Genomic DNA, 16,267 nt, shown 5'->3' with positions numbered 1-16,267 from the left:
TAGACCCGAGGCTTTATTCTTAAAAGATTTAACACTGGCAGGAACCTTATGTTCTAAGGTGTAATGATTAAGAGAGTAGGCGTACAAAGGTAGAAGAATAAGGGCAGAAAAAGCAAGTGAGTCACAATGTCATACTAGACAAAACCTGTTTGAATAAAAGAAAAAGCTGTATTAAGAAATGAAGTCTATGTGCGGTTACAGGCTTAAGAGCAGAGTCATTGGAGGGTTTTTGAATCCTCTTTCACCCGCTACACATGTACCTATATGTGTGCTCAGGCACGCGCATCTGCGTCTGTGCAGCCTCTCTGTCACTCAGGTCTTGAAAGGATTTTTGATTCAAAACCCAGCTCTACTTACTACTGCCCTCTCTGTGCTTTAGTAGCCTCATGTGTGAATTGGGGATAATATCAATAATAGCACTTGGCTTGATTTTCGTGAAGATGGAATGAAATTATTTATATATATATATAATATATATATATTGCAGTGATCAGAACAGTACTTGGCACAGACTGCCTTTTGAGTATTCCTGTTACTGTTATCATCCCCGAGGTGTTTATGATGGAAGGAAGCATGTTAGAAAATTTGCTGTTGTGTGCTTTCAGAATTTTGTTGTTTTTCTGTCAGAGCGAAAGCTTCACCTGCTTTCTCAGTGTGGTGAAGTTGACTGATACATAAAATCATTCCTGCTCTTTTTAACACGCAGACTCGGCATTTGGCTGTTTATGTCGGAAATGCCCTTCGGGACGCTGTCGGTGCAAATGCTCTGGAAGCTCTTCTACCTCATGCACCAGGCGGAGAGTGGGGACCTGGGGACGCTCTGCGCTGCCCTCCCGCCCGCTGACTGCAAGCAGCAGCTCCAAGGTACGGCCTTGCCGAAATGTGCAACGTCCACCTGCTCTTACCTGTGGGCCTTTTCTCTTCATTGCTTTCTTCTCTTTACCTTTAGAAGTGCTAAGAGAGAATGAGCTACAATGTAGTCATGTGATAATTTTGAAATTCAAGAGACCGCTTTGTGGTTTTTGACTTGTTAGAATGATAATTCCAATTTTCATTATTTCAGAAGTTCTCTGGGTAGTAATTCCTATCACAAACCCAATCTGGGCATGGGAAATGAAAACTGGCTTGGTAAATGCCCCGTGGAATTTGAAAATACAGAAAATCTGATGTAGTACCTTCGATTTCTCAAATGCATAAACATATGAAAAGAATTGTTGGCTAGTTAGTTGCCTTCTTACTGTGAACATTTACATCAGGGAAATGTATTTTCTAAACAGACTCTTTCCTCCCTTTATACTACTTGCCTTTGCAGCGTTTTGTTTTCTATTACTTATTGCAAAGCCATTTGCCAGTTATGCCCCCTAGTGACAATATGTAATATTGCTTACATAGTATCCTCAGAAATAGGCAAAACATATATAGTCACATTCATCAATATTTCAGTCATGGTTGTAGTTAATTTCCTGCCCCAAATTTTCATTTATTGTCAAATGTCTTTTGTTTGGAATGCTATGTTTGTACTGACTGGTTTGCCAGTCTTAGCAGTTTTTATTAGTTGGTTTGTTGTTCATTTGCCTGACAATTACCAAATAGCTTCAAGTGTGCCTTTGATGTCTTGCCTAGTGACAGTAGTACTGCTTTGCAATTGACAGAGCACTTCACCAGTGCCATGTCATTTATTCTTAAATAACTTTTTGAGACAGATGAGGAAACTCAGGCTTGGAGATGTTGAATGTCACCTCTGAGGCTACGTTCTATTTATAGTTGGAATTTTATCTGGCCCAGCCTCCTTCTTGTTGCCTTTTATTTAAAGCAGGAAAGGAATGTAATAACATGTATATCTCCTGTGTACAGTGGAAGGACCCCGGAACACTGAGTAACTCCAAGACAGAGCTTTTGTATCTTTAAAGTATTTCTAAATGTCTTTTAATTTCATATCTTCTCTCTCTCTGGAAGAGTAATTAAAGTGATATGTATTTATTCTTTCACCATTTTAATTTTCTTGTTACGAACTTGCAGACCCAGAACATTTCGTGAACTTTGCAAAGTGTCTTTCTTCCATGAATAGCTCGGAAGAGATTTGCCTTCTGACTACATTTGCTCAGATGGCTCAGGCCAGAAGAACCAATGTGGATGAAGACTTTATAAAAATTATTGTTCTGGAGATATATGAGGTTAGAACATTAAGTTGTAAAAGGCAGCTAAAAAATATTTTCTTTTGGATTATCCACCCATTGATTCTTTTGGGATTGCTTTTAAAAAAAATGTGACTCCTGTGTACTTTCTGCATTTATGGAAGGAGCTAGAGAATCAAAAGAACATCATTTTGCTATAAAGAATATTGAAAAAACGAATCATGCCCATTGCATTCTCCCCTCCTATTTCTCAGATTTAGAAAAGTTTTAACATCGAAGGGACTATTTTATTGCGGCTTTGGAATATACTTTCTGAATCCAGCACTTGAAGTCATTGTTTCATAGTAGGTCCCGTCCTCTCCATCCTGCCTTCCAGCTTCAGGGTAGACGCTTTGTTCTCTGAAGTTCTTACATCTTTTTGAACATGGAGTAAACTGAGACTCAATGTGAGATTCTACTTTACCTGAAAATGTCCTAAATAGTTATGGAAATGAATTTCGACTGATAATTGATATTAAAAGTGCCATTTTCACTGCCTCCCACTTTTAGGTATCTTATGTCACTCTGTCCACCAGAGAGACTTTTTCAAAGGTTGGTCGAGAGCTTTTAGGGACCATCACAGCTGTCCACCCTGAGATAATTTCTGTCCTTTTGGATAGAGTTCAGGACACCATCGACCAGGTTGGAATGGTAAGAGCACTGATTTCGTTTATTTGTTTTCAGTTTTTTTTTTTTTTAAATCTTGGAGTAATGGAGCAATGGGAAAAATAGTAAGGTTGTTGGGAATGACTTAGTCACGAGCACAACAAGATGAAGATAACATTGGTTTCCCAGGCTCTGTGCCATTCACCATGCCTGCTTGGGATTAGCTGCTGCTTATAAAAAGTTACGTTTTTTTTTAAATCTCAAAGTGACCTTTCTACATCCTTCAATAATAGGTTTTTACTTTAAATAATTAAAGCCTGTGGTTTATTAACAGTTTCTATTTCTAATTTTGTTTGGCTTTTGTAATTCTTATTATTTTATACTTGGAAGAAACAACTCTGATTGAAGCAAGGCTCTGTTTAAATCACACAAAAGGAAAATTAAAAGCAGTAATTTAAGTTGAGCAAGACACATATAGTTTATTTCTGTGTTTGCCACAATTACTTTTGTAATCTTTATGTAGTTTTTGCCAACAGCTTTATTGAGATACAATTCATATGCCATGCAATGCATCTATTTGTAGTGTACAAGCCAGTGGTTTTTAGTATATTCACTGATGTATGCAGCCATGTTGAAATAATATTTTGGACATATTGGATTAAATAAAATATATTATTAATGTTACTTGTTTCTTTTGACTTTTGAAAAATGTGACTATTAGAAAATTTAAAGTTACATTTGTGGCCTGCATTATATTTCTATTAGATAGCACTTTCTGGAGATTATAAATGAATTGCTCTTCTGATCAGTTTCCCTTAAAGCTAACTGTATTAAGGAAACCCAGATTTATCTTAATTTGCACACATGGATATGGTATTTAAAAAGTGGTACTATAGAATTTTTGTAAACAAGATTTTAAAACTTTTTATTATAATATTTCAGAGATATATGAAAGTAGAAAATAATATAATGAATTGCTGTGTATCCAATATCCAGTTTCAACAATGACCAGCTTTTGATTGATCTTATTTCATCTTCATATCTACCCACTCTTTTCCTCTCCCTGGATTGTTTTGAAGCTAATATAAATATCATGTTAAATGCCAGAGAAGAAATAATTATTTAAAGTGATAACTCTTTTATCATGACTTATCATGACTTTAAATTTGGGTCTTAGTATGGTGGTTTTCCTAAGCAGAAAAGTATACCAGTTTACATATTAAAAAAAGATTGGCTTTTATAAAGTATTGAAAAATGTGCTTTTGGTGTATCATTAGTTTAAAATTCATTTGATTTGATTGTGCATTTCATTTGTCTAAAAATGAAATAAAACCCCTCTTTTCTTTTGGAGAAAAAGTTTTGCAGGCAGTTTAATAATGTAGTATTGTAGTAATATAGAATTGTCCCTAAGTTTTGATTTTAATTATTATCTTTTTCTTTTTAATCAGGTCTCTTTGTATTTGTTTAAAGAACTGCCTTTGTATCTTTGGAGACCTTCTGCCTCTGAGATAGCTGTGATTCGGGATTGGTTATTGAATTATAACCTGACAATGGTGAAGAACAAATTGGCTTGTGTTATTCTAGAAGGACTGAATTGGGGATTTGGTGAACAGGTATGTGTTAAAACCATTCTGTGGAGACTGGGAGGTTCTACATGCATCAGTTTCAAAGAAATGTTTTCTCAAAATGTAAACATTTCCGAGTATCATTGGCACGGTCTGCAAATTTTTTTTTAGCTCTGTCAGAGTTTAGGATCTTCTCTTTAATTCTGTTTTGCAAAGTGAGCATCCTCTAAATGAAGGTAAATTGTTGATGCACATTGAAAATTCTTCCCCCTTTTTAAGGACTATTTATATCGATTTTTCTCTGGTTACTTACTACAATTCCTCCTAATTGCCTTTCCTGCTTCTGGTCCTTTTTCCTACTGCATTTTTTTGTCTTGCATGTCACTACTTGATTTGCCTTTCAAAACAGTGTGCATTAGTTAAGAGCCTGAGCTCTGTGCCAGTCTGCCTGGGTTCTGATCCCATCTCTGCCACCTCCTGGCTGTGTGACCCTGAGCAAGTTTCCTGACCTCTCTGGGCCTCAGCTGCTCATCTCTAAGCATCGATATTAATGAGCTTGCTTTACAGGGTTGTTGTAAAGATTTAACAGGTTAGGACTTATAAAACAGTTCTTGGCACATCTTAAGTACTCAGTGGTGGTAGTTTTCATTAATAATAGTTTATTATTATGAAGGGCTTGCTACCTATCATATGTCTCCAGAGATACCCAGTCAAGTGATTTTGACTGTTAGACCTTTCCTGCCTCTTTACCCTAGACTTTAGTAGTTAGCTCTTTGGTCAAAATATTTAAACATTTTAAAGGGAAAATGGGAGAGAACTCAGACTTCTCCAGGTGTCTGCCAGTTTTTGTTCTGAGCAAGTCACTAAGTCCTCTCAGCCATTGAATGTGGTTTCATGGCCATGACCTCTGTTATACTGTTGTGGAAACTGAAGCCAGGGAGCCTTTCCCTCAGGATGTCCCCAACCACATGGGATTGTCCGTGGGTTCATCTGGGTCTTCTCTCACTCACATGCTGGTGGGTGAATGGTGCAAGGGGCTTTTGACCACCTCTACATTCTGACTTGTGAATGAAACCCCCAGTCCCCTCTCTCACAGAGAGCTGGATGCGAGTGTCTCCTTGCTCCTTTATTAGAGTTATAAAAGTCTTCTGTGAGAGAGTTAAGGGATGTATTTCTTCAGGCTGCAGGGGAAGACTGGATGGGAAAATTGATAGGCACCTTCAAGGTCCTGAAAGAATATTTTACTTGTGTCATTGAGTATTTTTTTTTATATTTTCACTGATGATAGAACAAGAAAAGAGAATATAGACTTAATAAGTATCTCCCTGTTTAATAATTATTCAACATTCTCTTGACTTGTGGCATTGTCCTTAAACTTATAACCCAAAGTCTATAGAGATTCTAGGATGGGGGAGGGGCTTTCATTCAAAGATACCTTTTATGGCTGGGGTCTGGGATGACTCAGGTTCAAACCTATCTAGGTGCAGTGTAATGGTTCTTTAAGATTTCAGTTTTTATTCTTGTCATTTTATAACTTCATTATTATGGGATGTGATTTTTGGAAAATTTAGCTTTTGTATCCAAGATCCTTTTTTTTTAGACTTTTGGTTCAGAAGTATATTTAAAAAAATGAAGATGTCATATTTGTGATTATTTTTCTTTTTGATAGGGTACGCTTCATCTGGATCAGGCAGTCCATGCTGAAGTGGCTTTAATGATTCTTGAAGCATACCAGAAATACCTCACACAGAAGCCATATGCTGGGCTTCTTTCTGAAAGTATGAAGCAGGTATTTCCTCCTCATGTATTTTGAACATGAATCTTTATTATAAGTGGCCTGGGTGGATGAAGTTACAGTATTTACTGTTAGGTTTCTTAATAATATTTCTGGCAATTTAAGATACTGAAATTCAGTTCTATGGTAGGATAAAGATTTTTCTTTAAGAAGTAGCTTACATATTGCCATTTTAATATTGTGGGATTTGAGTTGAGCTAGAGTAATGTGCTGGAGCTTATCCTGGCCCAGGCGAACTGACTGAAAATTTTAGGAACTTTGCAGGCCAGGTTGTTTACCTCTTAGTAGGTTGAAATTGACCATGGTGGGATTGTTTTTGCCCCCAACTGGTTATTAAACTTATTTACCAGCATACCGTTGTGTAGCAACTTTTATATTATTACTTTTTTGCTTGAGCTGACTCAGATGCGCTAGCAGCTAAGCAGAAGTGGTCACTATGAGTGAGAGAAGTTGCTTTAATTTAATGTTGTGAACACTGAGTGCCAGTAAGTGATATGTTTTCTCTTTTGAGGGCATTGTTGATCACAAAAGAAGGTGGGTGGGTAAGTCTGCTGATTTAATGTGTATGCAACTAATGTGGTTTAAAATAAATAACTGTTTTAGGTTTCGTATTTGGCCAGTATTGTTCGGTATGGAGAGACACCTGAGACCTCATTTAACCAATGGGCCTGGAACTTGATCTTGAGGTTAAAACTACACAAAAACGATTGTGGAATGCAGCAGAGTTGTCCAACTGTTCCCTTCTCCAGAACTGTGCCTGACATGACAGAGTCACCCACGTTTCATCCTCTCTTAAAAGCTGTCAAGGCGGGCATGCCCATTGGCTGTTATTTGGCCTTAGCTATGACAGCTGTGGGCCACAGGTACATTGTTTGAGCTGAACCTCTAGGGTTGCTGATTCTTGTAGCCAGTTATTCTAGAATCTCATCTTTCATACCCCAATGTCGGAGGCCTCCATCAAACCTATTTAGGAATAATCAGGGCCAAACCATAAGCCTTGAATATTCAGTAGCTTATCAAGGGGAAATGGTGCACAAATTCAGATAAGACAGATTTGTACTAGAAAATCCCCTTGTTACATAATGAAGCGAGTTATCTGTGTCACCCAGAGTGGAATGTGCATATCAGCAGTAGATGTATTCTCTTCCTCAGAGTAATGATCAAATAATTGGTCACCTGTATGAATTTTAAAGTGATGGCAGCCCAACTCCAGTTCCTCAGGTAAGGGGCTAAACCTCACCAGGGGAATTAAATGCCAGATGAGGTCACATGCCTCTCTGGGATAAGCCCATAGCTGTCAGTACTTCTTCCACTGGAGCATTGATCACAGGATATTTTTGTTGTCTGCTTTATATTATCAGGGATCTTCTCTGAGGTTAGGACTAAGGAACTGTGTTTGTCTTGTGTTACCATTTTATCTCTAGTGGCGAAGACTGTATCTGGTACAGTAAGTAACTGACTGAATGCATTCTTAGGTGCTTAAACATCCTTTTCTTTAGGATTATTTTCCTATGATATGTTAATTTTTTGTAGCCTATCCATTTTCTAAAAACCTCTATACTTTCTGATTCTTGTGTTTTAGACTCACTGTAACACATTTTAAACACATTTTTAGCATCCCGGCTTCAATATCTTGTTCCACATTAGGTGTATTTTCAGTGGGATGCCAGTTGTCCTTTCAGGGTTTAGTGTTCAGCCTTGTGCTATGAAGTAGGAGAGATACAGAATTGTTAGGTAGCTGCCCTCAGGTTATTGAAAGTTTAGTGGCGATGGTAGACTAAAACAATTGGCAGTACTAAAGATGTGGATGATGTGTATAGAGCAGTGCTTCTCAACCCTGCTGTTCTTAATCACTTTTGCAGTGATTCTGAAAATGCCATTTCAGGGAATAGGGTGAGAACCCTGATCTAATTGGTCTGGAGGGCAGTTTTCCAGATTATTCTAATGTACCGCCTAGATTGAGAACCACTCAGTATGAGCAGGAAGAATTTAAAGGAAGGAGAATCATTAGAGCAGATTACCTTCATGGAGGAGCTAAGCTTTGGAGAGGAGTCTTAATTAGAGAAGGTGTCCTAGGCAAAGCAGCAAAGTAGTGACGCTCACCTTCTCCAGGTGGTCAGTGCTCATAGTGTTGCAGATTCAGTCCAAGGGCCATCCCCTCCCACCCTGCAGCACATGTCCATTCTGAGCAGCACACTTACTGTACTGTGGTATAATAGTTTATCTCTTCTTCTTGTGGACTGCGTGTTCCTTCAGGGTAGGAACATTGTCTCATTCATCTTTGTACCTCCAGAACTTGTACTTAGTGGTTATTTGATTTAATGAATGTGGGAAGGAGTACCAGGTGTCTAGGGGGTAGGAGAAGAGGTGGGGAAGTGATAAAGAAACACTCCTGACCGAATAAAGCCTGTGATTCATGATGAATAGAGGTGATCAGGTAGGTCAGTAGGGCCAAGTTTTGGGCAAATTCGAAGGCCAGATGAAAGGATAGAATTGATCTACCAGGAAGGAGAAAGATGTTATATATATAGGCCCTTAGAAGGTGCTGTCTTTTGTTTTCAGTAGCTCTAGTGTCATTCATAGTTTCCTGTATCACAGGATACTTGTCTTTAAAATGGAAATAATAGTATTGGATTTTATGAAGTTTTAGTGAGTTATAATACATTAAACATGCTTAGAACAGTGTCTAGCATGTGGATTCTTTGAATGTACTGTTTTGAACTTGTTTCATGGTCTCTCTAATTTATCTATTTTGAGACTAGCTTTTTATTCACTGATAGTGCTACAGGTCCTTTCTAAAGATTAGACTTGTTTAGTGCTAATTACTGAATCCTGAACAGGAGTGAGGGTGAGGATAAGGGTTTCTCTTCAGGGCTGAGCTTTAGTGTAAAACTCCCCTGTAGTCATCTGGGATGAGTATATACCCTAGAACTAACTTAAGGCAATTTTGTGAATGGACTTGGGGTTTGGGGTAGAGTATATAAGGACATAAGTTGTACAAGAATATAACATTACAGATAGTTCAGAGTACAGTAGTCAAAAAATTACCTAGAATCTTTCTACCCTTCTATAACATTATTTTTGGTTTTTTGTTTTGGTTATTTTTATGTAATATTTTCCCTTTGATCTTTTGAGTTAATAATGTATATATAATTTTATATATTTTCTGTTTTTTACTTTTAATATTGTAAACATTTTCCTTATGGCATAATATTTGCACTGTTACTTTTATTTTTTAAAATGATTTTTTTCCCCCTAGAATTAAAGCAGTATCACCAAATTATAGAATTAGGAAAATGGAGGAAAAGCCACTCGCATATGCTGCTGCAGTACAATGAGCGTTTTGGTGTGACATCATCCCTGTGTGTTTTCCTCACTATCTAACTCTTCTTTACTAGTAGGTGTAGTCAGAAGTATAAATTTTTATGGTTTTTTCCCCCAGTATTGTTGTAGCAAAAGTATTTTTCCATGTTGTCCTTGGCCATCATTTTAAAATCATGCAATAATATTCCCATTGAATGGATTTTCTCAAAATTTCCATAAGTCATTTCTGTCTTTGAGTTTGCAATTATCAATAATTCTGAAAAGTGCATTTTTACATAGGTCATCTGTCATATTTTTAAATATATTTGAGATTATTTCTTGAGAATAGATTCTCTTGAGTAAAAAAAAAAGTAAATTTTTATGCGACATTGGTTTTAAAAGACTTTTTGTCAGTTTATACTGTCAGATTGACCTCCCTATTGAATATTCTCTTTTCTGTAATACCTTGTAGGATTAGCAGACAATAAGAGCCCCTTGACTTTTAGAAGAAGCACCATTCAAAATGCTGCACCAAACAAAATGGGGTAGCAGGAAATGCTCTGGACTGGAAATTTACAAACTTGGATTCTCATTTTGACCCTGCACTAGGAAATTATGTAAATTTGGGCACAACACTTCACTTTTCTCATCTATAAAATGAAAATATTAGTGAACTTTTAAGTTCCTTTGTACTTCCAAGTTCTGATCTAATATTTCTGTGTAAAGGTTAGGTAAACAAAAATGTGTTGGAGACCTAAGATAAGCCTGGTAGCACGTAGGCCAATGGCTCATTGGAAGAACGCTGTTTTATAAATTGGCTGTCTTGTGTACTTATTGCCTTTTTCTTTTTCCATAGCATTGAGAAGTTCTGTGCAGAAGGCATCCCACTGTTGGGAGTTCTGGTCCAGTCGAGGCATTTGAGAACAGTGGTCCATGTCCTAGATAAGATTCTGCCTTTGTTCTATCCCTGCCAATATTACCTACTGAAGAATGAGCAGTAAGTAGAAAATAGCTCATTGAGTACAAATGACTACGTCTTTTGGTTTCATAAGTACACTAGGAAATGAGATTTCAATAGTATATTTTTTACGAGGCAGAAAATATCCTGCCCAGTTTAGAGTGCAGATTAATGAAAGTGATACTAATAATGATGCCAGCTTTATTATCATGAAGATACTTCTCTTCCCCATTTAATTTTGGATTGCTTATAGCTTATTTGTATTTGAAAGAGCAGTTGTTTCCATGAAACTCTGGGAATAGTGCTTCTGACATTGAGCAGCAAATGACTTTGCCATTGTAACAATAGCAAAACACATTGCTTTTAATTGCCTGCAGTGTGCATACTGCAGTATTACAAACAGGTAAGTTACATAGGAAGGTGTTTATCACATGAGGCATTTATAATCTTATTGAGAAAGTAAGACTCGAGGTAATTATAAAGTTATGAAGTAAAATATTGGCCACACCATGCTATTGTATATAGATTGCATTTGTATTACTTGGTAAAAGTGTATGCTTTTTCATCAGCAGCAGGGAGTTGAGAGGAGGGGGCCAGGATGGGGAAGAGCATGAGTGAAGGCATAGAGGTGGGACGAGAGCTACCGATGCAGGGAGCAGGGGGGAGAGCATCTGACGGGAGCCGCATGAAGTGATGAGGGGAGGGGAGGCCTGATGTGGAGGAGCCCTGTGTCTTGTGGTGGGGGGCAGGTTGTATATCCAGGGGGAGACAAGGGGAATGTGACAGAGGGTGCGATATGTGGTGTGTCATTTCAAACCGTGTCTCTCCAACTTGCCTGATGATGAGAATCTCCTTGGAGAGCTTATTAAATATGGATTCCCAGGCTCCTTGCCTAGAGATTCTGCTTCAGTAGAAATGGGATAGGGCGTAGGACCAGCACTCTAGTAGGTCCGAGCAGGTCTGGAGACACTCGTGTTCTGGGCAGCACATGGCTTTCAGGGCAGTCAGGTGTGAGTTTGTGTCCTCACTCCATCCCTTCACTAATGTATAAAAAGAGGTGAGTTCTTTAACTTTTCAGAGCCTCTGTTTCTTCATTCATATAATGGATAATACCATCTCTCAAACAGGGAGATAGTACCTCTCATACTGAGTAAGAGGATAAAGTAATATATAGAGTATAATAATGCCTGGAACAATTTAAATAAATTCTCTTTAGATTTTCATGATTTTTAAAAGATTTTAAAATAGATTGAACTGTCTAAGTACTTTTTTTACTTTAATTGCTAAATTTTGAATACTGTGAGTCTCTCTAGTTTCTATTTCAAATGCTTCTTCCTCCGTCTCTCCCCTACCTCCTGCACTGGCTCTGTCCTCTGAATTCTTATGGTACTCTACTGGTACCCTTCCTGAAGTCAGCTATTCCTTTATACCAGAGTGGGTTTTGGCCTGTGCTGTGTCTCCTGTGAAGTGAAAAGTGCCGTCATTCATCAGTAACAACTGCTTACTGATTCCCACTGTGTGCTGCCACTGTCTGTACAGCGGTGAGCAAAGTAGCCTGGGTGGGCATTGTCCTCAGACACATAGGAACTTATTGTACCCTTAGGATGCAGGTACCAGTTTTAAGGACTATGAAGGAAAATAACAGAGAGCTGTGGGAGAGGTTAATAATGGGTCAGCTGTATTTTAGACAGCAGGAAGGGAAAGGAAGTATTCCCTGAGGAAGAGACTTTGTAAAAGAGATGCGAGGGATGAGAAGGACTTTGCCAGATTAGGTGTGGGAGTGTTTTAGACCGAAAAGCCAGCAGAAGCAAAGGCCCTGAGAGAGGAGGGAGCCTGGCGCACCTAGGAGCTGAAGGCACAGCCATGACTTCGTTGTGGTGCTGTCGCCTGTGGTGCCTTACATGCCGCCGTGTGTGGAGTTCACACCCCAGAAAAGATTGCGGAATATTTTATAAATATTTCTCTACACATTAGTAGGGAGCGAAGAGGGGATACTAGGGCACTTTTTGGTGTTTTTTCTCTGATGCCCTTTAACTCACATGTGTTTATGTGTCTTGGGTCTGTTTAGAATTCCTTTTAACCCACGTAAAAGTGGAAAACTTTATTCTTCTGAAATTCTTGAAGATTTATCAGAAGCCCTAAAGAGATCTTTGGTCTAAAAATGGGATCACTTTAATATTTTTCTGTTTTCTGGCAAGCAGCCTTTTGAAATTCTACTGACTTTGACTAGAAGGTAAAGTGTGTCGTTCTGTGTGCTCGGCAGGTTTTTGTCACACCTCCTCCTGTTCCTGCACTTGGACAGTGGCGTCCCTCAGGGTGTCACGCAGCAGGTCACCCACAAGGTGGCACAGCACCTGACTGGAGCCAGCCATGGGGACAACGTGAAGCTTCTCAACAGTATGATTCAGGTCAGGTCCCCAGTAAGCCCCTAAATACACTTTCGCCCACCTTCCCAATCAAACATCCCCAGTACTAGCACATCTGTGTGTGGGTCGTTTCAGAGCACTTGGCACAGTGCTTTTGACAAAGAAAGTCAGCAGATTTGGGTTTTGCAGTGCAGGTAGGTATTATTTTGTTAGTGTTTCAAAAATGGAAGGCTGATTATTACCTTTCACCTCACCTGAGTCCTTTGTCCATAGGCCCACATATCTGTAAGCACTCAGCCCAACGAAGTGGGCCCTGTTGCTGTATTGGAGTTCTGGGTTCAGGCATTAATAAGCCAACATCTTTGGTACCGAGAACAACCCATCCTCTACCTCATGGACCACTTATGTAAAACAGCTTTTCAGCTGATGCAGGAGGACTGTGTGCAGAAATTACTCTACCAGCAACATAAGGTAAACGTGTTAGAGAATTTCTCTCGTAGTCATTGGCTAGATAGTAGCCTCCTAAAAAGGTTCCCCCACATGCAGTTCTCAGTACTACTCTGTGGCAACTGAGTATGCTGTTTTTGTTTTTTTTAAGCTATGCCTTAATGGTGTCTTATTTCAGTAACCATAGTTCACTAGTGCAGATCCCCATAGAGCCAGAAGAAAGGATTCCCCCACCTCTGCCTCCACCCAGGAGGAGGTGCTCATTACATTTGGCTGTGATACACTGCCTGGACTTCACTGCTGGTGGACTAATTATTGAAATCCGCGTCTTACCATAATCTTCTATTATAGTAGGATAATTGCTGATATTCTTGAAAAGGTCATTGATGAGTTTTTTTAAAGCCTCTTCTCTCTGCTCCACACCCTCCCCTGGTGTAGAATGCTTTGGGTTACCACTGTGACCGGAGTCTGCTCTCTTCCCTGGTGAGCTGGATCGTGGCAGGCAACATCACGCCTTCTTTCGTGGAGGGCTTGGCCACGTCCACACAGGTAGGACACTCCCTTAGGGCCATTTGTTATTTTATGAACTTTAATATTATTATCATCCTTACTAGTACATTATTAATAGCCTTAAATAACTAGCATTTTTGTAGCTCTTACTGTGTGGAATACTTTTTCATTTCATCCTCACAGTAGGCCTCTGCTGAGATTGTACTGTTATTATTCCTATTTCTCAGCGGGGCTAACTGAGGTTTAATGGGGTTAGTGGCTGGCTCGGGATCAGATGTGATCAGACCCAGTTCGCCTGACTGCACAGCCTGCCCAGCCCCATGGCAGAGTGGTTAAGAGTAGATGCTGGAGCCAGAGGGACCAGGGTTCAATCTTGGTTCTGCAATTTTCTAGCACTGTGCCTTGGGCAGCTTACTTACTTCTCTGTTCTTTGTTTCTTTAGCTGTCAAAAGGGAATAATGATTACACTGACACGTAAAGCTTTAGAACAGTGCTTAGCACATAGTCAGGGCTCACTGGGTGTTGGCTGTTACTATTGTCATTATTATCATCAACATTATTTTCATCATTATTACCACCTTTCAGTTGTGTTGAATTATGTCCCTGTTTTGTTACTTAAACCAGTAGTAACATCCTTGAAACCCCTGTCACAGTCTCATTTCATGCTTATACGTGTTGTCATCCAGACGAAGCCTGCTTCTTGATGTTGCTGCACACATCTACTGCCTACGTGATTTTCTTACCAGGCATACCTTCCCCTACAACCTCTATGTAGAGCTTTCTGATATACCTACCTTCTCTGATCCTGCCCTCCCTCCTCTGGCTTTCCATAGCACTTCACCCCTGATTCATTAGTCATCACTTCTCACTTCACATTTGGTTACTTATATATTAGTCTTGTCTCCTCTAATAGACGAAAAACTTAAAGCAGAGCTCATGTCTGGTCCTCTTTCCTGTTTCTCGTGCATATAGAAATTTCCCACTAAATATTGTTGAGTGAACAAACATCCTCTCTTACTAAAGTATCCTTTCCAAAGGAATTTAACAGTTTTCAATCATCTATTTTATCTGAATTTATATCTGCGATAAGAATATAGATAGGTGTAAAAACTATTAATTTTAGAAACTATAAATATTTGTTGATTGAGATCTGTAATAGAAAAGATGTTAGTTCATGGCCTATCAGGATGTATTTTGTCTGTTTTAGCAAACTGCTCATTCTCCTCACCTTTGCCTGGTGTCATTGTAGGTCTGGTTTGCATGGACAGTCTTGAACATGGAATCTATCTTTGAAGAAGACTCTCAGCTCCGAAGAGTTGTTGAAGGGGAACTGGTTATAAACTCTTCTTTTACCCCTGACCAAGCTCTGAAGGTACAAATAGTAGTTCTACATTTGAGAGGGAAGAGGTGGTTTATACTTTGATGCTGATAGGTTCACCTGTAGCTTTTGAACTCCTGTGTTTTCTTTTGTTATGAATATTTGGAAAGCTCAGTAACCAAACCAGCACTGAAAACTGTGTGATTGGAGTATATACTTCCTTTCCAAAGTTTATTTAACACCGAGAGTTACAACCTAATCATTGATGGCTATGTGCATGTGTGTGGGGGGTTGCCATTGTTTTAAGGCTATTTCCAGTGTGTTTCATGTGCATCAGAATCGCCTGGAGAGCTTGTTAAAAATCATATACTTGGACCCCAGCTTCTGAGATTCTGCATTTCTGAGTCTGGAGTGGGACCATAAATTTATTTTTGAAAACTCTCTAGCTGACCTTTACGTTACTAAGGTGTGAGAAAGCCTGGAATAAAGCTTTAGAATGAAAGATCTCTTTTAGGATCTCATTGTGTAGACTTTACTTTGGGTTTCAGAGCTGGTTGAGGGATTTATCATTGTTGAAATTCCTTTTAAACATCTAGATTTTCAAGATTGGTTAAATTTGACAGTAAAATTTACTTCTAGTTTTTATATTATCCTACTTTCTCGCATCGTAGTGTTTACATACAAAGAAATGTAAAGGCATATTAAGGCATGGACATGAGATTCGAACAGTTGACACAAGGCCCATTCCAATTCTGCAGACTGTGAAATGTTTTAACAGAAGAAACGCTACCCCATATGTCTTGCTACAAAGGAGGTTAAAGTGTTAGCTAGCGGGTTGGTGAAGTAAGTCTTACAGGACTTTTTTTTTTTCTTTTTTACTGAATTGAAAAGTGTTCAGCATCTCATTTGGATCATTTAGAAAGAGCAGACTGTTTGTAATTGTGTTCACTTCATGGTTGCTCAAGCCTCTCTTTTGTAGAAAGCCCAGGCCCAGCTGAAGCTCCCCATCGTCCCATCTCTCCAGAGGCTGCTGATTTATCGTTGGGCTCACCAGGCTCTCGTCACACCTTCTGATCACCCTCTTCTGCCACTCATTTGGCAGAAATTTTTCCTCCTGTATCTGCACCGGCCAGGACCACAATATGGGTATGGTACCCAGTGGATTAACTTTCTGTGACTCCATTGCACTGCTCTGCTGCTCTGTGTTCTTTGTCTGTGGTGGGTG

General features: G+C 39.0%; 1 protein-coding gene across 4 annotated transcripts in view; it reads left to right on the top strand.

Moving 5' to 3' along the window:
- Positions 1 to 16,267, top strand: part of EPG5 (ectopic P-granules autophagy protein 5 homolog) — an 89,459-nt gene that overhangs the window by 25,006 nt on the left and 48,186 nt on the right. For all 4 annotated transcript variants that reach the window (XR_004953713.1, XR_004953714.1, XM_016147787.2 and 1 more), the window contains exons 11-22: positions 707 to 864; positions 2,020 to 2,174; positions 2,685 to 2,825; positions 4,229 to 4,393; positions 6,015 to 6,134; positions 6,744 to 7,003; positions 10,300 to 10,440; positions 12,665 to 12,809; positions 13,041 to 13,238; positions 13,653 to 13,763; positions 14,974 to 15,096; positions 16,022 to 16,188. Coding sequence is in view for 2 of the 4 variants with exons in the window: in XM_016147787.2 (XP_016003273.2) it covers positions 707 to 864; positions 2,020 to 2,174; positions 2,685 to 2,825; positions 4,229 to 4,393; positions 6,015 to 6,134; positions 6,744 to 7,003; positions 10,300 to 10,440; positions 12,665 to 12,809; positions 13,041 to 13,238; positions 13,653 to 13,763; positions 14,974 to 15,096; positions 16,022 to 16,188 (1,884 nt within the window). In the remaining 2 variants the exon portion in view is untranslated. The remainder of the gene's footprint in view (positions 1 to 706; positions 865 to 2,019; positions 2,175 to 2,684; positions 2,826 to 4,228; positions 4,394 to 6,014; positions 6,135 to 6,743; positions 7,004 to 10,299; positions 10,441 to 12,664; positions 12,810 to 13,040; positions 13,239 to 13,652; positions 13,764 to 14,973; positions 15,097 to 16,021; positions 16,189 to 16,267) is intronic.

This window comes from Rousettus aegyptiacus, unplaced genomic scaffold, assembly GCF_014176215.1.
Source record: "Rousettus aegyptiacus isolate mRouAeg1 unplaced genomic scaffold, mRouAeg1.p scaffold_m13_p_12, whole genome shotgun sequence".
NCBI classification, from domain to species: domain Eukaryota; kingdom Metazoa; phylum Chordata; class Mammalia; order Chiroptera; family Pteropodidae; genus Rousettus; species Rousettus aegyptiacus.
The sequence above is the reverse complement of the archived record's forward strand: the minus strand, read 5'-3'. Positions and strand labels throughout refer to the sequence as shown.